Genomic DNA, 27800 nt, shown 5'->3' with positions numbered 1-27800 from the left:
GCCTGCAGTTCCCAATTACCATATTAGAGATAAGGACCTGCAGGTCCCAAGGCCCGGCTGCGCTCCGCTTTCCGGAGGCCAAGCAGCCCTGGCTCTCTGGTCGCCGCCTGGACCCGTTCCCGGTCTCGGTTCCAGAGTAAGTCGCTCAAAAAGAGCCTCAGTTTCCCTTATGTGTAAAGCGAGGACATCTTTTCAAACTGTCAGTGCTAGCTCTGCCCCTGCCTGCGAAGCCCCAAGCGACGGAGAGAGGAGACTCGGCGGCACAAACGCGGGCTTTATTAAGCACATGTCGCTGCAAGCGATGGCCCCCCAGCGACACCGCGGAGGAAAGGGTTCTGGTGAGAAGTCAGGATTTCGCCGAATTGCAACTTGCAGACGATGGGGGTAGCCCAGCGCCGGGGGCGGGGTCACAGGGCCACTTCCGGCGGCTAAGAGCGGATAAAACTTCAAAACTTCCGACGGGGACAAACCCCTCTGTGCTCTTCGTACACACCGGAAGGAAATCGGGCTTTGGGTCAGATCGCCTCCTTCGAAAAGGAAAGGACTGATCCTCTTTCTTGCATAAAGGCTGCGGAAAAGACTTCCGCCCACACCCAAGATGGCCGCCGGCGGCGCCGAGAAAGGGGGGGGTTTCGGGCTGTGGGACTGGTCATTGGGAGGGGGCGGAGCCTCCTCTCCCCAAGTTCCGATCCCACCAGGACTGGATGACGCGCGTCCAACTGGGGCTTTGTCGCATCTGCGTGGCTGTGCCCGCACTCTTCGGGCGAGGAAGTCCCTTCGGGTGGGAAGAGAGGGTTAAATGAGTTAGCCTGTCGTGGCAGCCCAAGACGGAGCTCTCCACCTCCGGAATCCCACCGCTGAGATGCCCGGGGGCCCTAAACCATAACTCCCCGCATGCCCCGTACGAGTGGCCTCCTGACCACTTACGGAAGCTCCAAGGGTCGCTTGGGCCCTTAGAAATGGGACTGGTTAGATCCCAGACGCACCCTGCCAGGGGCGCTGGGAGAGAACGCTTAGGACCTTGTGAGTATCAGAGCCCGAAACCTAGCCTCGAAGCCGGAACGGCAATTCAAGCACTAAGTAATTCTGAACTTGAGGCCAAAGAACCCGGATATCCGAAAGGGGCTGATCGGGAGCACAAATACCAGCATGCCTCGCGCCCCGAGCATTCCGGAAACTCAGGCGCTTTGGCCTTCTGACGCTCGGTCTGGACTACAGATACCGGCAGGCCCTGGGACGCAGGAAGAGTGGCCCGGGGCCGGGGCGGGGGGAGGGGGTGGTGTTCCCCGAACTACAGATCCCGACATGCTTTGGGGCCGGCGCTCACCTTGAAGGAGCCCTGGAACTCGTCGCTCATCCTCCGGAGCTCGCGGCCATAACGCAGTGCAGCACAGAGGTTGGGGGGCGCTGACTGCGAGCGCCCCCGGAAAGGGCTAAGCTCTTCCTCCTCCATCTCCTCATCTTCCTCGGTCCCCGCGGGGTACGAGCTGTGGCGACTCCGCGTCTCCACAGCCCCAGCGCCTGCACAGGGGACGGGGGTGGCATGAGTCCCCACTCATCTGCGCCTCCGGCTTTGCCAAAGCCCTCGGCACCAGCTCCCCCGCCCGCTGGTGTCCCTGGGTGCACAGTAGCTTGGCAGGTGCCTCAAAGTACCTCCGAGCCCCAGTTCAGTTCCTTCATACGTAAAGCGAGGGAAGCTCGTGGGGCTTTTGTGAAGATTCACATTAACTTCTCATTAATCCCATAAATCTTAATTGAGCCCCAATAATGGGCCAGGCCCTTAGTGTATTAGATGACCTCTGCTGCTGTCCGTGCCATAAAATAAGGTCATAAGTCGCAAAGCTATCAGCGCAAGCCCACGGGGCCTCAGGGCAGTCCTTGGAGGAAATCAATCACTTGGATGAGATCTCCCGCCTGAGGCAGGGCTGAACTCCAGCTCTGCAAATGACCTGCTGGGGCCCATTTGTTTCACTGTTGTGGCCTAGGGAGACCTTGGGCCCTGGAGAGCAAGGACCTGTCAGCAGCACGTCTGTACCTCCCAAGACACCTGCTTTGGAGAAGAGTCTGGAAGGGTCTGCTGACTTTTTTTAAGGTAATGATTATGGAGCACTTACTATGTGCCAGCCCTGGGAATTCCCTCATGCTCCCAACCAGCCTAAGAAGTGAGTCCTAACACGGCCTCCATTTTACAGACGAGAAGACAGAGGCTTAGAGAGTGGAGACTTGTCCACATTCACACAGTATGATGCTCTCAGGTTGGAAGTCTCTAGACTTCCAGAGCCCAGTGATCGACCAATGAGCTACACCTCTTCCCTTATCAGACCACCCTTCAGCTCTGAGCCAGTGTGCTCACCTGTGTGGGGGTAGACCTGTCCCTGACTACCAGTGGCAGTGGAAAGGTCACATAAAACAATGTGAAAGTGCTCTGGAAACGAAGTACATGACAGGTTGTCTTTCATGGTCACCTCTCCTGTGTTCTTAGTCTGTCTGACCTGTGTATTGTGTGCCATTCCTCCGCTCATGCCAACCCCACCCCCAAATCTAGACCAACAAAGACCTAGAACCAGTCCCAGGAGCAAAAACCCAGAGCTACCTAGTACTGTGAAAGCCAGCAGGGAAGTGATGCAGGGGAAGGTGCTCAGGGCCCCCGGCAAGGCCCATCTGTCAGGAAAGGCATTTTGGAGGAAGTAAGATTTAGGCTCAGAAGCCACGGCAAAATGGTGTCTCAGCCTCTCCCAAAGGACCTTACGCAAAGCCCTGCGGGTCACTTTCAGGGGCCATAGGGCCTCCAAGGGGCCCAGCTCCAGAGACGGGACTAAGAAAGCTAAGAAGGGAAGAGGGTACTGGATCCAGAAAGGCCTAAGCTAAGAGGGTGGTCCAAGCTCCTGGCTGTTCTGAGCTTTACTGAAGTCCAGGCCTGAGGTCAGGCAGGAACACCGTGAGGCCTCTGAGGAGTGAGGTGGAAGTGGAGAACAGGAAGCTAAATCAGAAATCAGGACTAGGGGGGCACCTGGGTGGCTCAGTGGGTTGGGCCTCTGCCTTCAGCTCAGGTCATGATCCCAGGTTCCTGGGATCGAGCCCCACATGGGGCTCTCTGCTCACCGGGGAGCCTGCTTCCCCCTTTCTCTCTCTGCCTGCCTCTCTGCCTACTTGTGATCTCCGTGTCAAATAAATAAATAAAATATTAAAAAAAAAAAAAAAAAAAAAGAGGGGCGCCTGGGTGGCTCAGTGGGTTAAAGCCTCTGCCTTCGGCTCAGGTCGTGATCTCAGGGTCCTGGGATCCAGCCCCGCGTCTCAGCGGGGAGCCTGCTTCCTCCTCTCTCTCTGCCTGCCTCTCTGCCTACCTGTGATCTCTGTCTGTCAAATAAATAATTAAAATCTTAAAAAAAAAAATCAGGGCTAGGGATACAGGCTGGAAGAGTCAGGAACAGAAACACCCTTAACAAGGACACGCCCACCCACGGAGCACTTTTCCAGTTCAGTGGGGTGTGGGGGCGGGGCAGAGGCAGGGCCCCACCTCAACCAGTTTAATTTCCTGCTTTGTGATTTTAGCCCCCGCCTTTATTTTAAGATTCTATTTATTTATTTGAGAGAGAAAGAGGAAGAGAATGCGTGCTCTTGGGCAGGGGGTGGGGCATGCTGAGTAGGAGCCCCCCTGCGGGGCCATCCAGATGCCCCACCTTGGGCCCTTCCTACTGGGGCCTCAGTGTCTTCCTATGAAATGGGGGCAGGGGTGGCTCAGTCAGTTGGGCGTCTGCCTTCAGCTCTAGCCCTGCATGGGGCTCCCTGCTTAGTGTGGAGTCTGCCTCCCCCTCTCCATCTGCCTCTTTCCCAGCTCACGCTCTAATAAAATAAAATCTAAAAAAAAAAAAAAAAGAGGGGCACGTGGGTGGCTCACACGGTTAGGGGGTTAAATGTCTGCCTTTGGCTCAGGTCATGATCCCAGGCTCCCTCTTCCTCTGCCCCCCACTCATGCTCCTCCAATAAATCTTAAAGAATAAAAAAATAAATTAAATTAAATAAATGGGGGCAGTCCCCGTCTCCCAGGACTACCCCAATAACAGATGAGACAAGGAGAGAACCAGGTTCTGACCCCTTTGACATCCTGAAACCTCCCAGCTTCCCAGTGAGGTGGCTGCAAAGTCCCGTCCCCCACTCCCCCACCCATGCTACAGAGGAAGAAGTGGAGGCACCTGGAGGTTAGGAACTTGCCAGAGGTCCTGCAACGGGCACACCCTCCTGGCCACTTAAGGGCTCAAGGAACGTCAGCTGTTCTCCTTCACTAGCCTTTTTTTTTTTTTTTTTAAAGATTTTATTTATTTGACAGAGAGAGAGATCACAAGCAGAGAGAGAGAGAGAGAGAGGAGGAAGCAGGCTCCCTGCCTAGCAGAGAGCCTGATGTGGGACTCGATCCCAGAACCCTGAGATCAGGACCTGAGCTGAAGGCAGAGGTTTAACCCACTGAGCCACCCAGGCAGCCCCCCTTCACTAGCTTTTAAGAAAGCGCACAACCACCACACTTGACAAACGCCAGGTCCAAAAAAGTCAGAAAGCAAGTGACTTGCGGGTGGCCACTTGGTCTGGGCGTCATGCCCTCGCCCGGAAATCAGAAGAGCACTGGCCATGTCAGTCAGGCTCACGTTCTTCACCTGAATCGATTCATTACGTCCCCACCACACCCTATGAGGAAGGTTCCTCACTGTCCCCATTTTATGGAGGAGAAGACTAAGGCCCAGAGAGGGTAAGTCACTTCCCTGATGTCACCCAGCTTGTAGGTGGCAGAGCTGGGATCCAAACCCAACCAGTCTGGCTCCAGGGCCTGTGTCCTTAATGGTCATGCCCCAAGTTCCCAACATCCGCTCCACAGGCCACCTTGGGGGTGCCACTCAGGGAAGGCATCTCTGGGCCCTCCATGAGTGTCAGCTCTACCAGGAACCTACCCTCTGGGGCAGGCTGTTTCCGCCAAAGCCATGGATTTCGCGATGCCAAGCCAGCCACCATCAGAATGACAATCATACATGTAAACGGAGCTTTTAAAAGTGTCCTTCTTGGGGTGCCTGGGTGGCTCAGTGGGTTAAGCCTCTGCCTTCAGCTCAGGTGATGATCTCAGAGTCCTGGGATCGAGCCCCGCATTGGGCTCTCTGCTCAGCAGGGACCCTGCTTCCTCCTCTCTCTCTGCCTGCCTCTCTGCCTACTTGTGATCTCTGTCTGTCAAATAAATGAATAAAATAAATAAATAAATAAAAGTGTCCTTCTTTGTACTGGAAAAAAAACCTGAGGAATTTCCCGTGAACTCCCTGGGGCAGTGGACGTGCTCACTCTGAACCATCCCACTCTCCAATCAGCTCTCGCCTGGCACATTCCCACATCCCGGGGCTGGACAGAAGGGGCCTCTCCCCACTCTGCGGAAGTGAGGTAGGAGGGAGAGGGAGCAGCTCCTGCCTGGGCGCGAGCTAGGGTGGGTGCTCAGGCTTGCCCATGCACACCACCCTCTCAGGTCGCCTGGGGCTGGGGTGGGGAGAGGGAGGGACCTCCAGTGGGAGGGGCCCCAAGCCCCAGCAAAATTTTAAATTCTTTACCACGGGGCCTCTGGGTAAGTGGGTGGGGGCCTGACACATCTAAGTTGATGCCTCGGAGAGCATCCTTACACACTTTAGCAAAACGCTGGTGTTCCGGGCAGCCTGAGGCAGTGAAGCGTGGTCATAGGGCAACTCGGGGTTTGAATCCTGCTCTCCTGCCTGCAGGGGCTCACCTACCGCTTGCCTCCCGCCCCCAGCAGGCAGCCAGGCTGGTGGCCCAAGCTGAGCATGCGCGTGGGGCCCGTCGGGTTCCAGCACCGCAGGAAGCCCAGGCTCCTTGTCTACCCTAAAGCCATCTGGGGTATAGAAATCCCTTACTGACCTGCAAAGAACACACCCCATCTTGCTCGGAGCTGCTGAATCAGAAAAACACTCTATAGCAGGAGCTGGCAAATGTTTTCGGTAAAGGGCCAGAGAGGAAATGTTTTGGACCACTGCAGGCCACACGGTCTCTGTGACAACTACTCAATTCTGTGGTCATTGCTTGAAAGAAGCCATGAACAATATATAATTGTGTTGCTGGATTCCACTAAAATGTTTATGTCAAAACCATTCTTAGCTCACAGGCTGACAAAAAAAAATAGGGATTTAGGGACACCTGGGTGGCTCAGTCAGTTAAACGGCTGCCTTCAACTCAGGTCACAATCCCAGGGTCCTGGGATCGAGTTCCTCATCGGGCTCCTTGCTCAGCAGAGAGCCTGCTTCTCTCTCTTCCTCTGCCTGCCACCCTGCCTCTTCCCCTGCTTGTGCTCTCTCTGATAAATAAACAAATAAATAAAATCTAAAAAAAAAAAATAGGGAGGGGCGCCTGGGTGGCTCAGTGGGTTAAAGCCTCTGCCTTTGGCTCAGGTCGTGATCCCAGGGTCCTGGGATCGAGCCCCACATCGGGCTCTCTGCTCACCGGGGAGCCTGCTTCCCCCTTTCTCTCTGCCTGCCTCTCCGCCTACTTGTGATCTCTGTCAAATAAATAAATAAAATCTTAAAAAAAAAAATTAGGGATTTAGCCTGTGGCTGTGGTTTGCCAACCCCTGCCCTAAATCCAACTGTGTCTGTTCTCTGCCTGAAACCTTCAATGGCTCCCCATTGCCAAGGAAGTAAAGTCCAAACTCCTTAGTGTGGCTTCCAAGGCCTTTACATTCTGGTTCTAACTTAACCTTTCCGTGTCCATTATCAGGAGGCATGGGTGGTCCATGTCTACAGCAGTCCTCAGCTCTGCTCAGGGTCTGGGCCAACAATTCACATTAACAACAAGAGCAACAGGGGCGCCTGGGCAGCTCAGTCAGTCGTGCGTCTGCCTTCGGCTCAGGTCATGATCCCAGTATCCTGGGGTCAAGTCCCATATCAGGCTCCTTGCTCAGTGCGGAGCCTGCTTCTCTCCCTGCCTGTTGCTCTCCCTGCTTGAATGCTCTCTAACAAATAAATAAAAATTAACAACAACGGCACCAATTGTTGCAGTCTAGTAAGAACAGCAAAGCTTCCTCTGTGCCAGAGGAACACACTGTTTCTTTTTTCTTTCTTTTTTTTAATAAAGATTTTTTTTTATTTATTTGACAGAGGAAAGAGAGAGATCACAAGCAGAGAGGCAGGCAGAGAGAGACGGGGAAGGAGCCTCCCAGCTAAGCAGAGAGCCGATGTGGGGCTGGATCCTAGGACCCTGGGATCACGACCCGAGCCAAAGGCAGAGGCTTAATCCACTGAGCCACCCAGGCGCCCCGCAGGCACTGTTTCTAAGCACTTTTCCTTTATTTATTTATTTTTTTTTTTGAGAAGCTTTTTCTTTTTAAGATTTTATTTATTTGAGAGAGAGAGAGAGTGAGAGAGAACACGAGCAGGGTGAGGTAGAGGGAGAAACAGACTCCCTGCTGACTGGGGAGCCCGGATGTGGGGGCTGGATCCTGGAGCTCCAGGATCATGACCTGAGCCGAAGGCAGACACTTAACCGACTGAACCGCCCAGGTGCCCCAGCGCGTTTCCCATATTAACTGATCAGATCCCCCCTATAAGAAGGGAAGATGAGTTTCTATTCTCACTTTACAGATAAGAAAACTGAGGCAGACAGTTAACTCGCCTGCTCAAGTTCAGCACACTAAGGGAGGGTGGGGCGGTGTTTGAACCCTGTGGTCTGGCCCCACTGGGCGATCCTCCCTCCCTCCCCACCATCCACACACACTCCCCACTGCTCCCAGTGCACTTACCTGTCCCGGGCCCTGGGCTATGCGATGGGGCTGTCACAGCACAAAAGGTGTCACAGTCTCTGCCCTGGGGACATGCACACATCCAGTCCCACAGCGCCCAGGGGTCAGGGAATGTGCAGAGTGACAGGACTCAGCGGGCCTGGAGGGGGCGGGGGCTCTGTGGCTCTCAAAGAGCAACCCCCACCCCCAACCTTGCTGATCTTTTCTGGGAAAATCATTTCCTTTTTCGACACTGAAAACTTAAGTCCAGGGGTGCCTGGGTGGCTCATTGGGTTAAAGCCTCTGCCTTCGGCTCAGGTGATGATCTCAGGGTCTTGGGATCAAGCCCAGTGTCGGGCTCTCTGCTTGGCAGGGAGCCTGCTTCCCCCTCTCTCTCTCTGCCTGCCTCTCTGCCTACCTGTGATCTCTATCAAATAAATAAATAAAATCTTTAAAGAAAAAAGAAAACTAAGTCCAGAGGTGGGAGGGGGGAGGGGATACCTGGGCAAGGGAATGAGCGCTGTTATATGCAACTGATGAGTCACTGACCTCCAACTCTGAAACTTGTAATACACTATATGTTAATGAATTTAATTTAAATTAAAAAAATAAAACTAAGTCGAAAGTTTAAGAACTCCTGTCAATGGCTACTTTCTCCCTTGCTGTCCTCCTCATGGAAGGGTCTGGAGCTGGGGGAGGTGCCCCCGCCCTCAGGCCACACACCCACTGGTGCAGGAGCTTCCTCCAGTCCTGACCTCGTTCACTCCCAGGACCCAAGTGGCCCTTCTGCTTTCCAGCCTCTCCCTCCTTCCCCCGAAGAGAACCTTCAGGAACTCCATCCTAAGCCTCGCAGCTTCTACCTGGCTGGCTCCCTCCCCTGGAAGCCCACTCTAGTGATGCCAGAACTCCCAGAGCCAGGCTACACCCCACACCGAGACCACTGCCTCTCCGCGCAGACACCCTCAAGCAGCCCTCCCCAGCTGGGCTGAGTCGGGCACAGCTCTGGCTAAACTCTAACTCCCAGCTGGCCCCTTGGACCCCCCCAGGCTGAAGAAAAGCATAGCCATGCTGCCTCCACTGAAATTCATGGCATGGGTGCCTGGGTGGCTCAGTCAGTTAAGCATCTCAGGTCGTAATCCCAGGGTCCTGGGATCGAGCCCCACATCTGGCTCCCTGTTCAGCGGGAAGCCTGATTCTCCATCTCCCACTCCTCCTGCTTGTGTTCCCTCTCTCGCTGTGTCTCTCTTTGTCTCTGACAAATAAATAAGAAAATAAATAAATAAATAAAACCTTAAAAAAAAAAAAAAGCATCTGCCTTCTGCTCAGGTCATGATCCCAAGGTCCTGGGATCTAGTACCACTCAGGCTCCTTGTTCAGCAGGGAATCTGCTTCTCCCTGTCCCTCTGCCCTTCCTGGCCACTCATGTTCTCTCTCTCACTCACTCACTCTCGAATAAACAGCAAAATCTTTAGGGAAAAAAAAAAAGTTTATAATTAAAAAAAAAAAAGAAACTGGCGATGTGGTGCCCTTGACATTGCCCAGCCCACCTCGCACACTCTGTGCTTGGGGATGGATGACCACTTCAAGACTGATCCGCTCTCTTCCCACCCTTTCCTGGAGAAACTGGCAGCACCCACAAGGGAAACTTCTGCTGGGGCCCCTGAGTGACTCAGTTGTTAGCCGTGTGCCTTCGAGGCTCAAGTCCTGATCCCAGGGTCCTGGGATAGAGCCCCGCATCAGGCCCCCAGCTGAGTGGGAAGCCTGCTTCTCCCTCTCCCACTCCCCCTGCTTGTATTCCTTCTCTCACATCTCTGTCAAATAAATAAAATCTTAAAAAGAGAGAGACGGAGAGAGAAACTTCTTCTATTTATCTACTCACAACCACGCACTCCTGTCCACTGTCTCGCATTTAGCTGAGCCAGCCCTCCCCCGGTGCCAGACCCCGGTGTCCTACTCGAGGACATCTCTCTAGTTAGCGTCCCTTCTCTCCTACCTCATATGGTAGTTCCCTGGCTCCTGGATTACCCCCCTCAGCTTCTAGACAAGCTATTTTCTTTCCCCTTAAACAAAAACACAACAGCAACAAAAACACCAACCCCTCCTTGGGTCTTTGCTGCACGCCTTTCCTGGAGCACAGCTACCCAAAGGGGGCTCCCCTGTCTCCACCTCTCTTCCCGTTATCCCTCCCTTCTGAACTGAGGTCAGCCTTCCCCCCCATCTCCTCACCCAAACTGCGATGGCGTGTGTTGGCGACTCCAAGGGCCCTCTCCCAGATCTCCAGCCAGAAGCAATCCCTTGCTGTGTGGGCCCTGCCAGCTCCTGGTTTCCCTCCCATCCTGCTACTAATTTCTTCCCTGCTGCCTCCCTCTGAAGGCCAAGGTTCCAGGCTCAGACCAGGCCACCACCTGTCTACACTGGCTGCCTAGGCCTCAGAGAACACTACCTCTGGGACTGACAACTCCCAGGCGTATAAATCCCTCTTGGGCCTATCCCGACTGGGAACCTCCAACCGGCAGCCCAGAAGGCCCCCCTACCCTCACTTGGCCCACACCAGGCTCCTGATTAGGCTGTAGTTCCGTCAGAGTCAAGGGCAAGGTCCTCCAGGTGCCCAGCCCAGATGCCTTGCGGCCCTCCCTGATTCCTCTCTCTCCTGCACACCCCACACCCAGTTTGTTGGCAAATCCTGCCAGTTCTACCTACAAAATAAAATGTGTACCACTTCCTCTGCCTTCAACGGGCACAAGTCATCATCCTCCCTCACTGGGACTCTCCCAGCAGCCTCCCCTGCAGCACCCCCACGGGGCTGCTTTGGCCCATTGCAGACTAGTCCCAACACAGAGGCCCTGGTGATGTTCTTGATCTCATTATCAGACAGCCCTGCCTCTGCTCCCTGCCCTCCCACGTTTTCACTCAAAGTGAAAGCCAATGTCCTGGCACAGGCCTTCCAAGCCCCGCGCAGATGCTCCTCCCACCATTCATCTCCCCTGCGGCATCTCGACCTCTCCTCCCCTCAGTGACCTAGACTGTGTCCTGCCTTCAGGGCCTTTGCATTGGCCCTTCCCTAGGTTGGGATATTTTTCCAGTCAGGATCTGTTTTTCTGGGGATATGGGCAGGGCTCACCTCTCACCCCCTTCTAACCTTGCTTCTTACCACGCTGGGTTGACCCTGACCACCTCCATCAGAGTCACTCCCCCAGCCTTCTGGTACTCCAGGAGAGAAAGTAAAGAATGCTTCTGGCACCGCCAGGACAGCACTACAGCATTTGTTTGTTTGTTGACGGCCCGTCTCTTCCCACTCAACTAGAACCTGGAGGCACCACAAAGAGCAAGGACTTTTATCTCTTTTGTTCACTAATGTACCCCCTGGCGGCTGGGGCAGCACGTGGCACAAATGAAGCCCTTGATACTGAAGGTGAAGAGGAACCACGGAGGCCGAGGCCGGGTGGAAAGCTACGAGCAGCCAAGTGCAAAGATCTGGACGCTAAAGGAGTTAAAGAAAGTCTTTGGGGTTCAGTCTGACAAAGTGTGTGCGCGCGGGCTGGGGAGGAGGACTTCATAAGCCTTCTTGTTCTTGAACCTGGGGATGGTGGTCTTTCTGGCTTCATGACGTTAAGGATAGGAGTTTTGTTTACAGAAGATCTCTATGGTTGTTCCAGGTGCCAAGACCGGGGGTGGGCACTGGGGAGGTGGGCACTGGGGAGAAATGGCTGCCATTCCTCCACTGTCCATCCTTTCTTTCGGCTCAGCGCTGGGTCCCCTCGCTGAGTGTGTCCAGACCCCTTCTCCTCCATCTATCTTTCTTGTTATGTAAAGGTAGTGTTGTATTTTAGATTTTATTAGTTACTTGACAGAGACACAGTGAGAGTGGAAACACAAACAGGGGGAGTGGGAGAGGGAAAAGAAGGCTTCCCGCTGAGCAGGGAGCCTGATGCAGGGCTCCATCTCAGGACCCTGGGATCATGACCGGAGCCCAAGGCAGGACTGAGCCACCCAGGCACCTGTCTCTGGGTGATTTCTGTGCTGGTCCTAGGCTAACAGCTACATTCTTTGAGCATTTACTATGCACTGGCACTATAATTAAGTGCTTCCTATATATTTCTGGTATCATCCCAACAGCCCTACAACGGTGGTGATTAATTGCTCTGTTTTACAGAAGAGGAAACTGAGGTGCAGACAGGTTAGGCACTTACTCGAAGCCAGCCAGTTAGTGGGGATGCAGCTGGGATGTGGGGAGCTACTGGGCTGGGGGCAAGGTGGACAGGCAGGTGGTTGGGGGGTGGGTACCTACCTCCATGGTGGCTGCTGCTGGCCGGCTGCCCCTGCTGGTGACCAGCTTCCCCTAGGAGGCCTGGGGCCGTCTGCAGGTGCTTGCCAAGGCCTGGGGGTTGATCCCCTGTGGGGCTGGGGCCCAGGCCCCTATCTGCAGGGCTGGAGTCTTCCTGCTCACTGGGCTCAAACTCTGGGATCTGGAACATGCTCTGGGCTGTGGGGGCAAGATGGCAGGTAGTTAGGGCACAAGCTGGGGCAAATGGTGGCTGGTGAAGGGAGGGGCAGATGACTGTAGTTCCCTCTCTCCCACCTTAGAACCCCATGTTCACCCTGCTTCCCAGGCCCAGATCTGTCCACTGAGCCTAGCCGGGGAGGTCGTTCAGCCTGTCCAAACAGGACCGAACTCTCCTCTTTTGGAGCCCTGGTGCTGTGAAGCAGTCCCAGTCCCCTACTCAGACCCAGGCCCAACCTGCCCTCGGTGGCGGCACACGAGTCTTACCCCAAGCCCGATCTCGAGGAGGCCCCTGACCCGGGCCTGCCGCCTCCCTCTAGTACCGAGGGAGCCCGGCCCCAGTTGCCCGGGCAACGGGAACTGTCACCGACCCGGCCCAATCAGCTCTTGAAATGTCACTAGGGCTGGCCAGGGGGCGTGGCCGCCCCGGCCCAGCCTCCGCCCCCGCCGGCGGACAGGCTCCCTGCCCACCGTCGTCCCACTAGGTCCCTGTCTCGCCTCCCGCCGCTCAGTTCCCGACTTCCTTGTGCCCGAGCCATGCGTGGGAGCAGATGAGGGATTCTCTGGGTCCCCATTTGGAACCTGGAGACCAGCTTCTGCTGACAAGCCCTTCAGCCCCTCTGGGCCTTAGTCTCCACTCCTGTAGAATGAAGATAATGATACCTCCCTTAGAAGCCAGACAACTTTGTAAACCGAGTGATTACTGTGGGTGAAAGCACTTTGCAAAGGCTTCAGTTGAAGCTCAGCCGTCGATGCAGGTGTTGTTGCTGTTGTCACTGCTTCATCTGGATGAAATTGTCGTTGCTGTTGTCACTGCTCCGTGTGGACTGGGTAGCCGGGTCGGGAAGTCCCGCTCCCTCTTCCCCACGGTGGAAACCTCGCACCGCCCGCCTCGGGGGCACTACTCTCCGCGCCAGCTCAGGAGAGCTCGAGATAAGCGAGGGAGCCTCCTCCCCGGCAGGATGACTGCCCCGGCGCAGGAGAGGGGGCCCCGCTGAGGGTGGCCGTAAGACTCGCGGGAGCAGGCAGCCGGCCAGGTGAGCGGGAACGGCGGCCCGCCGGGGAGTGGGGCGGGCGTGCCTCCCCGGGACTGCGGGGCCCTGTGGGTTAAACCCAGGGGGCGGGGCCCGGGGGCCATCTTGGCTGTGGGCGGAAGTTTCCTTCGGAGAGCGGGTGAGGGGGAGTTGTTGCCGCTCCCCCGGCCGGGCGGCGCAATCTGGATTTGGGGATAGGGAGGAGAAACCTGGGAACTGGCGGCCCCCCAAACAGACGAGGGCAGGTGGCTCCGGGCACGGCCCACCTGGGCGCCCGCCGGATGCGGTTCCGCCCCAGCGTCTTGGCCTCCCGCTGCTTCTAGTAACCCCTGGCGCCCGCCGCCGACGCACCTCGCGCCAATTCTCGAACGGCTCCGCGCCGGGCGCGGCGCGGGCCTGCGGAGCTGGTGGGGGCCAGACCCTCCGCATTTAGCGTAGCGAACGGCGCCCGCGCAGGCGCAGGCGCAGGAGGGGGCGGAGCAGCGGGAGCCGGGGAGCTGGGGAGCCGGAACCCCGGGTCCCAGCGACCAGAGCCGGCTCCCCCAGCGGCGTCCTGAGCACCCGGAATCGGCCTTCTCCCGGCCCTCGAGGCTGGATAGTGGATGCAGTGGGGGGGGGGGGCAGCGTCGTCCGGAATTCCGAGGAAGGAAGGCAGAGGCCACCCCCAATCCGGATTATTGGAGGGGAGAGAGACCCCCAGTTTGGTGGGGGGAGAGCTGGGCGTTGAGCGTCCCCCGCAGCGGCCGCTGCCTTCAGCCGAAGGATATCTGCCGGCTCTCCCCCTCCAGCCAGGACGACTCCAACGACCAAGGCCAGGGTCCCCTGTCCTTCAGACTCTGCACCCCCTCATCCTGGCTCTGGGGCTGGCCCAGGGAGGATATCCTGCCCACTTCCCGCCTCTGCCTTCCAGAGGGTCTGTCCTTCCACGCCCCAGACAGAGTAAGGGGCTTGGGCTGCTTGTGTCCCGCTGCAAGGGCAGGGTCTCTCTGTTGAGGGGGAAGGGCCTGGCCAGCTGCAGTTTCTTTTCTCCTGAGCTCCCCATCTCTGTCGCTGCTCCCTGCAACTCCCACCCTTCCGTATTTATTTCCCTGGCCCCCTGCCAGCCCCTCCATCTCTTTCTCTGGGATTCAGGCCTCCTGTCCTGACATGGAGAGTAACCTGTCTGGCCTGGTGCCTGCTGCTGGGCTGGTTCCTGCGCTGCCTCCCGCCGTGACCCTGGGGCTGACCGCAGCCTACACCACTTTGTATGCCCTGCTCTTCTTCTCGGTATATGCCCAGCTCTGGCTGGTGCTTCTCTATGGGCACAAGCGTCTGAGCTATCAGACAGTGTTCCTGGCACTCTGTCTGCTCTGGGCTGCCTTGCGCACCACCCTCTTCTCCTTCTACTTCCGAGATACCCCCCGAGCCAACCGTCTGGGACCCCTGCCCTTTTGGCTTCTCTACTGCTGCCCTGTCTGCCTGCAGTTCTTCACCCTGACACTTATGAACCTCTACTTTGCCCAGGTAACCATGGTAACGGGTGGGGGTGGGCTGTGGGGTGGCAGGCCCAAGGGCCCAAAGGAATGATGGGCATCTCTGCTCCCAGGTTGTGTTCAAGGCCAAGGCGAAGCGCCGGCCGGAGATGAGCCGAGGCTTGTAAGTACCCGGGATGTATGGGCATATCCCCCAGGCCAGGGGCAGGGAGCAGCCTGGTGTCTGTTTCTTTCTTGCCCCTTGACCCTGTGCAGTACCAAGGTGGGGACAACTTAGCAGATGTTTGTGAAAGAGCCATGAAAAGTTAGGCACATGGTACAGACAGCTCAGCAAAGGCATTGCACCTGTGAAGGGCAGTGTTGATGGAAACAGCCATGCTAGTGTGAAGGGATAGGGTCCCAGCGTCATCCCTGATGAAAGAAGAGCTGAGGCTCCAGCCCTCAGAAGCCCCAGACCGCATTTGCGGCTGACCTTGGGCGGTGATAAGCTTGTCGTTTGTATAACGTCTTACGGTTTATTAAGAGCTTTCACAAACACTATTACAACTTACCTCGGAGGCTGTTATTATCCCCATCCGAGAGATGAAGAAACTGAGGCCCGGCAAGGTAAAGCCACCTGTTCAAGGTCATAGATCTGGTGGAAGCCAGAGCCAGGGCTTAAACATAGGTTTCTTTCTTTTCTTTCCTTTCCTTTTTTTTTTTCTTTTTTAAAGATTTTATTTATTTATTATCGAGAGAAAGAGTGCACAAGTGGGGAGAAGGGTAGAGAGAGAGGGAGGAGCAGACTCCCCGCTGAGCAGGGAGCCTGGGATCACAACCGCAACCAAAGGCAAACACTCAGCCTCAACTGACTGAACCACCCAAGCGCCCCTGACCCCACGTCTCTGACTCTCAGTCTTGTGCTCCTTCTGCTCTACCATAGCTGTCCGTCACTGTGTGACCTCTGTGGGCCTCGGTTTCCCCATCTGTGAAACTGGAGAGCCAGGGTTCAGATTGGTTGGTCTGGATTGATTCTGATTGACCCTAAGGGAGTTTGGAGGGGGGGTGTTCAATGGGTGCCAGCGATGGTTTCCTGGGGCTGACCGTGCTGTGGGCTGCAGGCTGGCTGTCCGAGGGGCCTTCGTGGGGGCCTCGCTGCTCTTTCTGCTGGTGAACGTGCTGTGCGCTGTGCTGTCCCGCCGGCGCCGGGCACAGCCCTGGGCCCTCCTGCTGGTGCGAGTCCTGGTGAGCGACTCCCTCTTTGTTATCTGCGCACTCTCTCTTGCCGCCTGCCTCTGCCTTGTCGCCCGGCGGGCACCTTCCACCAGCATCTACCTGGAGGCCAAGGTAGGGCCACAAGCCCTGATCCCTGGGTGTCCCTTGGGGCCTTTGGGCAGTGATCGTCTGGGTAGAGAGGGAGCTGGAGCTTCCCCTCCCTGAGGGTCCTCTTTTGTCATCTGTGCCAGGGGACCAGTGTGTGCCAGGCAGCTGCGATGGGTGGTGCCATGGTCCTGCTCTACGCCAGCCGGGCCTGCTACAACCTGGCGGCCTTGGCCTTGGCCCCCCGGAGCCGGCTGGATGCCTTTGATTATGACTGGTACAACGTCTCTGACCAGGTGGGCATTCAGCACGGCAGCTGCCTCCCTAGTGGCCATGGCTCTTGGCCCCCAGTTGGCCTCGACTCTGTCTGGGTCGTGCCCCCCGCCCCGGCACAGTTGTGGATTGATACAAACTCCTGTCTTCCCACAGGCGGACCTGGTGAATGACCTGGGGAACAAAGGCTACCTGGTGTTTGGCCTCATCCTCTTTGTGTGGGAGCTGCTGCCCACCACCCTGTTGGTGGGCTTCTTCCGGGTGCACCGGCCCCCGCAGGACCTGGTGAGGGCCAGCAGAGAGGGGTGGTTGCCCGGAATCCCTGGGCCAGGTTCTGGCAGGGCCGTGGGAAGCCAGTGGTGGGGCAGGAGAAAGCACGATGCTGGTTTCCTCCCCCAGAGCACCAGCCGCATCCTCAACGGGCAGGTCTTTGGCTCCCGTTCCTACTTCTTTGACCGGGCCGGGCACTGTGAGGACGAGGGCTGCTCCTGGGAGCACGGCCGTAGTGAGAGCACCAGGTAGGAGCCCTGGCCCTGCCTCAGGTCCTCCCAGCTCCCTCCATTGAGCCATGGGGACCTAGAGCCTAGTCCTGCCACTTTCTCCCCTCGCCCCACCCCTGCCCCGCCCCTGCTTCCTGTCTGTACTGGGTGAGGTCTCTTCTGCTTCCCACCCCAAGTTGCAGTTTGCCATAGTCTAGACGGTTCAGGCCCTAGGTGCTGGAAAGGTGGAGGCCCTGGGCCTTGTGCTAATAAGCCTCTCTCCCTCCGCCATATCTTGTGATTGTGGCCCCGGTCCCTGCCTTGGGACTGATCCTTGTTTCTCTGCCTGCAGCATGTCGGGCAGCCTGGGCTCCGGCAGCTGGTATGGCGCCATCGGGCGGGAGCCGGGCTGGTGCGGAGGCAGCCAGACACGGACCACTCCTCTGCTCTTCTCCCAGGTGCTGGGACCAGGTGGCCACCACCACAGTCTCTACTCCACCCCACAGACGTGATCCCCTCCCACTCTCCCCGCTAGAACCCCCAGACCCTAGTCCTCCCATCCCAGGTCCCTGTGCCAAGTTCATCTGCCGCTTCTTGCCCAGGATCATGAGAGGCTGTGGCCGCCTCTGCCCCTGGCCGGCTCCTTGCTACTCCTGTCATAGTGAGCTTGTGCTGTCCCCTAGGATGGGGGGGCATGGCCTGGCTGCCAGATGCCCACAGCACCTTGGCATGACCTGCCATCTCCACTTCTGCACTGGAGCCACCTACCTCTCCTGCACCTGTCACTCAATAAACAGTGTCCGTGCCCCTTGTCCGTTCGCTGTCTTGTCTATTGTCGCCTTTGTGTTCTTCTCACGGCGGCCTGTACAGCTGAAGGCTGGTCAGACCCAGGCCCTCCCAGGGTATGGCTGGGTGGGGGGCACTTACCTGACCTAGGCTGGTGGGCAGGGAGAGGGAAGAGCCTGCAGTCAGAGAGGAAAGGAGGCCAGAAGAGTCTGTCCCCACTCCAGTGACCTCTTCTCTTGAAAAATGTCTACTCTCGCCTCAAAACCTGCTTCAGATGTCACTTCCTTTATGAAGCCTTTCGTCTCCAGGTCAGGGAGCCATGTCCCTACTCCAGGGTCCAGTGGCACTGTGATTATGGGTCTCTTAGGCCTGTTCCCCTTGCCGGGTTGGGATTTCTGGAAACCCTGTTTCCCTGTCATCCTCCTAACCTGACATTCTGGGCCAGGAATTGGTCCAGGGCCATGGAGGAGTTGGCCTGGGACTGAGAAGCCCCCACCTGCCCACCAGGTGTGGATTTGGCCGGAGAGTTGGGCTGCCCCCACAGTGTCTGCGTGGTGGCCCCGAGGGCCCCTTCTCTGGCTCCCCCTAATACCACAGTCACTGCTTTCTGCTGCCATGGCGTTGGCAGAGCTGACCTCTGTCCTGTGGCTGGGAGTCATTTATCAGAGGGTCTCTCTCCTGTCCTATCAGAGGGCCTGATCATCACAGCTCATGGGAGTTCTGGGCCCAGCACAGATCCTGTCTTGAAACTCTCTGCTTGGGATGCTCCTGGGCACCGGGACTTCAGGGCTTCCAGACTGGGCATCTGACACGATCAGCTTGAAGCTGAACAGTCACTCTCTGTTGAAAGGAAGACTGCTAATATTTGTAGGACACTTTATTGTGTGTTCCAGCCTCTGTTTTGAGCATTTACAAATAGTGACCTCCTTAATGCTCAGAACAGCACTCTGAGGCGAGAATTAATTACGCCTTTTCTGTAAGTAGGGACAGGGAGGCTCTGGGGAGCTTGCTAACCGCATCTGCGCCCTCTGCTGGTAGGGGGTGGTCAGCCTTAGAGCCCAGGCTTAACGCCACCCACCGTGGGGGCTGAAGACCCCAAGCCGGAGGATTTTAGGAGAGCTCAGGGTTTCAAGAAGTGGGTGGGAACACAGAGCGGAGCAGTTCCAAGACCTGCCTGGGCCCTGGCTGTTCAGGCTGTGGGGGGAGGGATGGTTCCATGCTGCGAGGGGCACGGAGGTGAGGACCAAGGGATGGCTCGGGAGTAGGGGTAGGAGGTGCCCCCGGCATGACTTTCCAGAACTGAGCCCCAGCCCTACCTCGGCCAATTCCAGATTGTTTCAGTGGATCCCTAACCCTTTGTCCCGCAGGCCGCCTCCCTCAGGAGTGCTGAGCCCATGGGCCAGGGTCTCCCCAGGGGCGGGGAGTTGAGGGCCCTTGCGATCCGTAGTGGGCCTGGGAGATGCTGGGAGATTAGCGTGGCGCCTGTCCGGAGAGGTGAGCCGGCAGATGTCCAGGCCGGGGCCGTGCCGCGGGCCACACTGGATGGCCGGCGGGACAATACCAGGACTGCAGTCTGAGACTCCAGGCCGGACCCAGCGGCGACCCGTCTCGGGTTCCTCTGCCGCTCACCTGCCGAGACCCGCTGGAATTGGGGGGCTGGGCGGCCGCAGGTAAGGGGCTGCGGGGCACGGCGCCGGCGGCAAGGGCGCGGCACGGAGGGAGGCGCGGCGCTGGAGGGGTTAAGCTTGGAAGGAGGGGGTTTCTGGCAGCGGAAGGGGGGTCCCAGCCCCGGCGGCCGCCCGCTCCGCCCCTGCTGCCGCCGCCGCCTCCGCGGCCCAGCCGGCACCCGCGAGGCCGCGCGGGAGCTCGGGCCGCAGCCGCAGCCGCAGCCGCAGCCGCAGCGGGGCCGACAGTGAGTGCGGGGCTGACGCGGGAGGTAGTGCGGAGCGCGGGCGGGACTCCCCGGCAGGGAGGGGTGCACGAGGGGCGACCGGCCGGGCGGGGTGCGCACCTCCCTCGCGTGGGCGCCTCCGGGAGTCTTGCGGCAGCGCGTCCCGCCGCCCGCAGGCTCCCGGGCGTCAGCGTTGAAGACTCGGGAGGCGGTGGGAGCCAACGGCGGGTGTGCAGTGTGTCTTGGGTGTCGGGCGCTGCGCGGTGGCCCGGCGGCTTGGGTGTGTGGACGGGAGCGTGTGCACACGTGCGCGTGGACCTCGGGTGCCTCGGCCCGGCGCGCACGGCCCCGGGGGGTCCGGGCGTGCAGGTGGAGTGTGTGCTTGCAGCCTGGGCGGCGGGGCGGGCGGGAGCCGCAGGGCGGAGCGTGGGCGCGCGGGCCTTTGTGCCTGCCGGTGTGCGCGTGGGCGCCGCCGCCCGCTGTCCCGGGGGGGGGCGCTGACGGCTGTCCCGGAGGATGCTGCCCCAGGGTCCGGCCCTGGTCGCTCCCGCCCTGTTCCTTCCCGGAACCCGGCACGTTCCCGCGCCCCCACCCCCGCCCCGCCTCGCCTCAGCGCCGCGACCCGGACCCGCCCCTGGGTTCCTCGAAAGCCCGGCGGGGCACTGGGAGACCCTGGAAGCTACGCGCCGGGCCCCTCGCGGGTCGCGGCAAAGCGGGGAGAGGCGGGAGCGGGGAGAGAAGCTCGAAGATCCTGCAGCAGCCGCAGCGGAGGAGCCGGGACCCGCCATCCCCGTCCCCGCCCTGCGCGGTCCGGCCTCTCCGCCCGCTCCCCCTGCGCGCGCCTCCGCGCCCCCTCAGCCTCCCGCTCCGGAGCCGGTTCCTCACGCCCCCTCCAGACCCCCTGGCATTTTTTTGCTCGCCCGGGGGTCCCTCAGCAGGCTCCCCCTTCCACTCTCCTTCCTTTCCCTTCCTGGCACCCTCTTCTCTTCTCATGTCCCGGAGTTCCCGGACAGGGGCTGAGGGCCGGGCAATGGAGGTAAGGGGGGGGGGGACAGAAGAAGGGGGGGACTGAGTGTGCCCTGGTACCAAGTGTCCTGGCAGAGGGATGTGAAGAGAAGACATCTATGGGCAGTAGGGCTGGGGGCTCCAAGGACCTCTGGGTGTGTGGGGGCTGGAGGAGGAGGAGGGCGGAGGGGTGGCAGGCTGAGGGATTGACCCCAGCATCCCTGGTTCTACCCACAGTGACCGCAGCTCCCCAGGAGCCCCCTGCCCGGCCTCCCCAGGCGGGCAGCGGAATTGGACGGGCCCCTGGGCGCGCCATGCGCAGCACCACGCTTCTGGCACTGCTGGCGCTGGTCCTGCTCTACCTGGTGTCCGGTGCCCTGGTGTTCCAGGCCCTGGAGCAGCCCCACGAGCAGCAGGCCCAGAGGGAGCTGGGGGAGGTCCGAGAGAAGTTCCTGAGGGCCCATCCGTGTGTGAGCGACCAGGACCTGGGGATCTTCATCAAGGTTCGTGGGTGGGCAGGAACCCCCTTCAGGAGTCATCCATGACCCCCCAAAAGGAGCTGACTGCCAGTGGGGTCCTGCACTGGCTTGCCGCCTCCAGATGGACACCCAGTGAGGGAAGGGTGCAGCCGAGGGGTCCAGGATGGAGGCTGACATCCAGGTCTCTGTGTTTTCAATATGGTGTCCATGGGGACATTTGGCCGCCTTGCGTTTCCTGGCCTTGCACTGAGCTCCTGGACGGGCTCCTTCCGTGTGATGGTGGTTGAGCAAAGGAACCAGCGAAGGAAGAAATGAATACGTGGCTGGTACACACAAAATATGTTACCTTGTCACAGGCCTAATGCACTGGTTCCTGGTTGCCAGATGTTGTAACCCAAGGTGCCTGGGTAATTGTGAATTTTAGCCAGTAAGCAACGAATACTTTTAAAAAATACATATGTCCCATGCAGTATTTTTATTTACTGAATCTGGCAACCTTACACTGGTTTCTGTACTTCTTTGGAGTCCCAGATGCCTTGGAGATGCCCAAGAACACAATGGACACTCCCCTACCCCCTGGAAAAATGCACTTAGATTCAGAGGGTGTCAGAAGGACACATTTCAGAGGGTTCCAGGATGCCCTAAGCCTGCCACCATGGATACCAGGTTAGGCACCCCTTTTCCCCCAGGACACATGTTTATGAGGGGCTAGAGGAAGGGGTGGGTTCAGGTTTGGATCAGTGACTAAAGAAAGTTCTGGGCTTCAGCCTCCTGGGGTGCTAGCATGTAAGCACCTTTGTTGCTTCTGTGATTTCTGAGTCACTTCCTTTTTTTTTTTTTTTTAAAGATTTTATTTATTTATTTGACAGACAGAGATCACAAGTAGACAGAGAGGCAGGCAGAGAGAGAGGTGGAGGCAGGCTCCCTGCGGAGCAGAGATCCCAACGTGGGGCTCGATCCCAGGACCCTGGGATCATGACCTGAACTGAAGGCAGAGGCTTAACCCACTGAGCCACCCAGGCGCCCCTCTGAGTCACTTTCATATAAACAACCCAAGGATTAACTTTAATAAGTAGATGTTTATTACTTTGAAGAGTAATTGAAGAGTACCCCTTCTCCCCTGCCTCTTCTTTTGGAGGGAGGAACCATGGGCCTGGAGGCCCCGGTGTTCCAGCTGATTCCCAAGGTGGGGGCAGGAGCAGGAGCAGAGATGAGGGTGGGGTGGGGCTGGGACTTAGGCTGCTTGACATTGACTCTGACACTTCCAGAATGCCCAGTGAGGCACAGAGAGGCCTGGGCAGGAGGATGTGTCTGGCCAGACCACAGGGCAGAGTGGGGGAGGGAGGGAATCTGACCTATTTTATCTTCACGATGTAAAGGCTTTTTTCCTGGATAAAAAAAGAAGGAAAGGAAGGGCAGAAATTAGAAGTGTGGGCGACAGCTGCTTTCTCTCCCATAGCTAGGCAGTCCTGCAGCAATTATGCACCTACCGTGTGCTAGGTGCTGTGCTACTACACCGTAGGGTGAGCAGGGAAATTGCTATGGGGTGGAACAGAGGCAGGCTCTACCCTAGAGGATGTCACTTTGGGATAGGGGGACAGTTCCACGGACAGATCACTGTAGGATTCAGTGGAAAGGGAGCTTTCCTTGCTTCCTTCTTTGTTAAACACCTGTTGTATGCTGGGCTCTGAGCTAGGTGCTGGAGGCAAGGAGGGAGATGGGGTGGGGGTGGGGGGCTTTGGGAGGAGCTGGTAATTGAAATGAGGCAGGTGAGACAGAAGGGTAGAATTTAGAGATGTGTGATTGGTTTGCAAGAGACCTGCAGGCAGAGAAACAGCCTGGGCAAAGGCGTGGAAGCTGGAAAGGCACAGAGTGTTTTGCAGAACTCGGATTTAGCAGATGCCTAGTCATTCGAAGCAAAAATTAGAACACACAGGATGACAAGAGATTTTTTCCCCCCCAAGTAGAGAATTTATTGGAAAAGTCTTGCAAAATAAAATTTAAATCACCTTAATCATACATTTCACTTCTTGGCTTCATTTAAGAATTACTATTACAGGGCGCCTGGGTGGCTCAGTGGGTTAAGCCGCTGCCTTCGGCTCAGGTCATGATCCCACATCGGGCTCTCTGCTCAGCAGGGAGCCTGCTTCCTCCTCTCTCTCTGCCTGCCTCTCTGCCTGCTTGTGATCTCTCTGTCAAATAAATAAATAAAAATCTTTAAAAAAAAAAAAGAATTACTATTACAGGAGGTGGGATCGTCTAAGAAAATCTGGGGGTAAGATCACACTGCAACTTGGGTTTCAGATCGGGGGCCCCAGGAAAGAAGGCTGGGGAAAGGGAGGTGGGGACTAGATGAAAAGGGGCTGAGATGCTGGGGTGGGAATTTGGACACTATTCTGGGGCAGACCGTGGGGAGCTATGGAGGATTTGGGACTGTCACTTTAGGAAGATTAATTTGGAATGGGTCTTGCTAATGAGGACTGCAGTCAGAGAGGAAGAATGTGGTTTTTGATCTTCCCCACTGTCTTTGTGCCTTGGCTCTGTGCCCCTTGGGGAATGGCCCCCTCTGCCCCCCACCCCCCCCATTGTGCTCTCAAATCTGTGTCACTTAAGGCAGACACTCTGACAACACAGACTCTGTCTTGAAGGGACCTGCAAGGTGGCAAGAGGGGCAGACATCATTAATTTACTCCTATTTATTGGGCACCTACTATGTAAGCACAGGGTTTGGGTTGGGTGGGGGTTTGTGTGTCCATGAGCCTTCTGGTCTTGGGTACAGAATTTGATGGTATATGAACCTTCCTGGAGAAAGTTTCCCTAACTTCCATCAGATTTTTCTAAGGCAAGGAACTAAAACTGCTTTCTTAGGGGTGATGGGAGTGGTGGGATCTGTGGAAAGTTGGAAATCACTGGGCATGGGACTAACTTAAATGCACAAGGGTTATTTTAATTCTTCACAACTGCCTGAGGTAGGTGCTAGCAGCATTGTCCGCTCCTGACAGAGGCAGAAACTGAGGCACAGAGAGTTAACTTGCCCCTGGGGTCACAGAGCACTGAGATTTGAACCCAGGCAGTCTGGTCCAGGTCTGCTCCTGATCTCTGTAAACTAGAAATCTTTTGTGTGAAATTAAGGGGCAGATAATGAAAGTCTTTTTTTTTTTTTTTTTTTTTTTTTTTTAAGATTTAGTTATTTATTTAGAGAAAGAGCCCTCTAGCACACACACACTCTTGCAAGAGGAGGGGGTAGGGGGAAGGGGCAGAGGGAGAGGGAGGGAGAGAATCCCAAGCAGACTCCCTGCTGAGCATGAGCTCAAGGGGAAGGGGAAGAGGGGGCTCAGTCTCAGGACCCTGAGATCCTGACCCTGAGATCAAGATCTGAGCTGAAATCAAGAGTCCCACCCACTGGCTTAACTGCCTGTGCCACCCTGGCATCCCAACTAAAATGTTTCTAAAACAATGTGGAGGTGAAACACAATTGGGCCCCCCCAATTTGCAATATCTGCTCCAAGGGACTACCCTCAGGAAGACGGGAGGGAAGGGGAGAGCTGGGAGGGGGAGGGAGGAGGACACCACTCTGGAGACTGGAGGGTCAGGGGGCTTGGCCAGGACGGTAGGGAAGGGCTGAGGTTCCTCCTTCTGCACCTTGTCCTGCAGGATGTGGCTGATGCCCTGGGAGGGGGTGCGGACCCTGACATCAACTCCTCCAGTAACAGCAACCACTCAGCCTGGGACCTGGGCAGCGCCTTCTTTTTCTCGGGCACCATCATCACCACCATCGGTGGGGGAGGGGACTGGGCACGTGGAGGGGGGCAAGGGGCCGCCGGGCTTTCTCCTGGGGGAAGGTGCAGAGGGAGGAAGTGGAGGCCAGGCAGCCGCTAGACTTCCTGCACGGCCCCTTTGCTCAGGTTACGGCAACGCGGCCTTGCGCACGGATGCGGGACGCCTCTTCTGCATCTTTTATGCGCTGGTGGGGATCCCACTATTCGGGATCCTGCTGGCAGGGGTCGGGGACCGGCTGGGCTCCTCTCTGCGCCGTGGCATCGGTCACATCGAAGCCATCTTCCTGGTGAGCTGTTCCTTGCCCTGCGCGCCCTCGCGCTGAGCTCGGGTTACTCTTGCCTACGTCCCCGCCCCGCCCGTGAGCGCGCGGTCCTCGAGGACGCGGGAGCCTCGCGCACAGGAGCCCCGACGAGGCGGTGTGGGGGTGTGTGACTGGAGGTTTTGGCGACGCCTTGGGTCCCTCCTGCCCGTTGCCCCTCCCTGCAGAAGTGGCACGTGCCACCGGGGTTGGTGCGAATCCTATCGGCGGTGCTCTTCCTGCTGATCGGCTGCCTGCTCTTTGTCCTCACGCCCACGTTCGTGTTCTGCTACGTGGAGGGCTGGAGCAAGCTGGAGGCCATCTACTTCGTCGTGGTGACGCTCACCACGGTGGGCTTCGGGGACTATGTGGCCGGTGAGGCCACCTTTCTTGCACTGCACTTCCCTATCCACTTTATTCATGCCCAGGGACCCTGCACTCTTGCGTCTCCCTCCAAATTCCCTGTGGTGCGTGGGCGCTCACAGGCACTTGCTCCAATCCCCACGTGCCCTCGCGGAATGCACCTTCACGTTTTTGCACGGATGCAACGGCTCATGTGCCCTTACATTCTGGCATGCCTGCACCCCGATGCATGCTCACACATACATTAAGTGCGCCCCTCCTATGCGTCACATTCTTATATATGTGCGCCCCTCCCATATGCCCACAATTTTGCGCGCGAACACACTCGCGTATTTTTATCTGGCACACTTTCAAGTAGTGCACACTCGTCTTGCATGCGTTCACACACACCGATTGATTGCCCCGGGGGGGGCGGATGCTCTCACTGAACTGGGAAGAAGGGAGGTGAACCAGGAGCTCACAGGCTTAAAGCCTGCCCCACAAATCAACATCTTTCTGGCCTCCCCGGTGGTATCCCAGGCGCCAGCCCCAACCAGAGCAATGCAGCCTACCAGCCGCTGGTGTGGTTCTGGATCCTGCTCGGCCTGGCCTACTTCGCCTCGGTACTCACCACCATCGGGAACTGGCTGCGAGTAGTGTCCCGACGTACTCGGGCAGAGGTAGGCACCTCTGGGTCGGCGCTTGCGCTGTGCCGCTGATGCGCTGTACCCTAGCAGCGGGTTGATCAGTCAGCCTTTCTTCCAGAGTGTGGGCTTCTCATGGCAGGGACTGAGTGCCTCCCCCCGCCCCCGCCATGTGCACACGGCCAGGGGGCAAAGGGTTAAACTTGGATCGGTTTGCTGAGGACTCTGTCTCCGCTGTCATGAATGAGGCTGAGAAATTTAGGGAGAAAAAACCAAAAACCAAAAACCAAAAACAAAAACAGAAAAAGCAGGAAGCCCAGTTGAATGTAACTTTCAGATAAATAGCAAGTAACATTTTAGTGTAAGTATATCCCTAATGTTGCATGGGAGGGACATGCATATATTAAGATTTTATTCGTCGTTTATCTGAAATTCACATTTAACTAGACAACCTGAGTGTTGTGTCACCCTACTGGCCGCGCCGGCCAAGGAGCTCGAGAGAAGCGCAAAGGTCTCTAGGGGGCACGGGAAGGATAGCTGAAATCAACCCGGGGCTTTCTAGAAAAGCTCCAGGAGGAAAGGTCTCCTAGGTTCGGACGGAGGAGAGGAGAGTGTGTCGCTGGGTGATGAGCCTCCCCCGCCCCACTCCCGCCTCTCTGGCGCGCTGAGATAGGAGGACCGGGGGAAAAGGGTGGCCGCGCCTGATGGGGTAGGTTCCCGGGGTCGCAGATGTGGTCGAGGACCCGCGGTCGAGGACTGCCTTTACTTTTCGCGCAGATGGGCGGCCTCACGGCGCAGGCCGCCAGCTGGACCGGCACGGTGACGGCGCGGGTGACCCAGCGAGTCGGGCCCACGGCACCACCGCCGCTGGAAAAGGAGCGGCCCTTCCTGCCTCCGCCGCCGTGTCCGGCGCAGCCCGCCGGCAGGCCCCCGTCCCCGCTCCCGGTGAAGGCCGAGCCGCCCTCCCCGTCCTCCCCGTCCACCCCGCCCACGGCCTCCGCGCTGGATTACCCCAGCGAGAACCTGGCCTTCATCGACGAGTCCTCCGACACCCAGAGCGAGCGCGGCTGCGCGCTGCCCCGCGCGCCACGGGGTCGCCGCCGCCCCCCTAACCCTCCCCGGAAGCCCGCGCGGCCGCGGGGCCCAGGGCGCCCGCGGGAAAGAGGCGTGCCCGCGTAGGGGCAGGACCCCCGGCCCGGGCCTCTCCAAGGACTTCGTTCTTGCGCTCTCCCCGGCATGCTCTGCTTGTTTGACCAAAGAGGCCTCTCTCGACCGGACCGAGGCCTGCGGAGGAGGCTACGGGCTGCCACACCCCGCTCCTGGCCCTCTCCTCACTTCATCCAATTTGCAGACCCCCTAAGGCTTTCTGTCTCGCTGTCTCGGCTGGGCCCGTCCCTCACCACACCTCACGACTGTGCCTCAAAAGCCTGCATCAATAAATGAAAACAGTTTGCACCGCTGCGGGCGTTCGCGCTCCGGGGACGCGAGTGGGTGTGGGAGTGCTTGCGTCGGGCCACCTCCCGGGCAAGCCAGGCCTCCTGTGACAACCCTCTACCCACCCCCCGGGGCCAAGCCCCTCCTCCCCACGCCTGCACCCGAAAGGGCCACTCTTGGGCCCGTGTCTCCGCCAGGAGGCTACCGGGTATAGGGTCCGGAATAGGAATGTGCCATGGTGTTCAGTGCGTCTCCAACCTCAGCGCAGATACGGGGCGGTGGGGACGGGAGAGAGAATGGCATCTAGCGTGGGGAGGGGGGCTGCAGATT

General features: G+C 57.9%; 3 protein-coding genes across 7 annotated transcripts; 2 read left to right on the top strand and 1 right to left on the bottom strand.

Moving 5' to 3' along the window:
* Positions 1-254: 254 nt before the first annotated feature.
* LOC111149975 (BCL2 associated agonist of cell death) lies at positions 255-13290 on the bottom strand. 3 transcript variants are annotated; one of them, XM_022507260.1, is made up of 4 exons: positions 12522-13290; positions 12042-12236; positions 1328-1521; positions 255-775 (listed from the first exon to the last, which is right to left on the bottom strand). In XM_022507260.1, exons 2-4 carry the CDS (start codon positions 12226-12228, stop codon positions 650-652), a joined length of 507 nt encoding a protein of 168 aa, XP_022362968.1. In that variant the 5' UTR covers positions 12229-12236; positions 12522-13290; the 3' UTR covers positions 255-649. The 3 variants fall into 3 exon arrangements, with proteins under 3 accessions (XP_022362968.1, XP_022362969.1, XP_022362970.1); XM_022507261.1 differs by having other exon boundaries at positions 12837-13290; XM_022507262.1 differs by having other exon boundaries at positions 12918-13290.
* A 609-nt stretch (positions 13291-13899) lies between these two features.
* On the top strand, positions 13900-17625 carry LOC111149974 (G protein-coupled receptor 137). Of its 3 annotated transcripts, XM_022507257.1 has the most exons (7): positions 13900-14791; positions 14874-14923; positions 15861-16086; positions 16206-16355; positions 16489-16617; positions 16732-16850; positions 17164-17625. In XM_022507257.1, exons 1-7 carry the CDS (start codon positions 14435-14437, stop codon positions 17321-17323), a joined length of 1191 nt encoding a protein of 396 aa, XP_022362965.1. In that variant the 5' UTR covers positions 13900-14434; the 3' UTR covers positions 17324-17625. The 3 variants fall into 3 exon arrangements, with proteins under 3 accessions (XP_022362965.1, XP_022362967.1, XP_022362966.1); XM_022507259.1 differs by lacking the exon at positions 16206-16355; XM_022507258.1 differs by lacking the exon at positions 16732-16850.
* Positions 17626-20696: 3071 nt separating this feature from the next.
* Positions 20697-27215, top strand: LOC111149997 (potassium two pore domain channel subfamily K member 4). The gene is made up of 6 exons (XM_022507299.1): positions 20697-20996; positions 24627-24750; positions 24878-25038; positions 25239-25425; positions 25933-26072; positions 26814-27215. The coding sequence occupies exons 1-6, from the start codon at positions 20808-20810 to the stop codon at positions 27213-27215; spliced, it is 1203 nt and encodes a 400-aa protein (XP_022363007.1). The 5' UTR covers positions 20697-20807.
* Positions 27216-27800: the final 585 nt, after the last annotated feature.

Source organism: Enhydra lutris, unplaced genomic scaffold (assembly GCF_002288905.1).
Source record: "Enhydra lutris kenyoni isolate GAN:26980312 unplaced genomic scaffold, ASM228890v2 scaffoldscaffold22, whole genome shotgun sequence".
Taxonomy (NCBI): domain Eukaryota; kingdom Metazoa; phylum Chordata; class Mammalia; order Carnivora; family Mustelidae; genus Enhydra; species Enhydra lutris.
The sequence above is the reverse complement of the archived record's forward strand: the minus strand, read 5'-3'. Positions and strand labels throughout refer to the sequence as shown.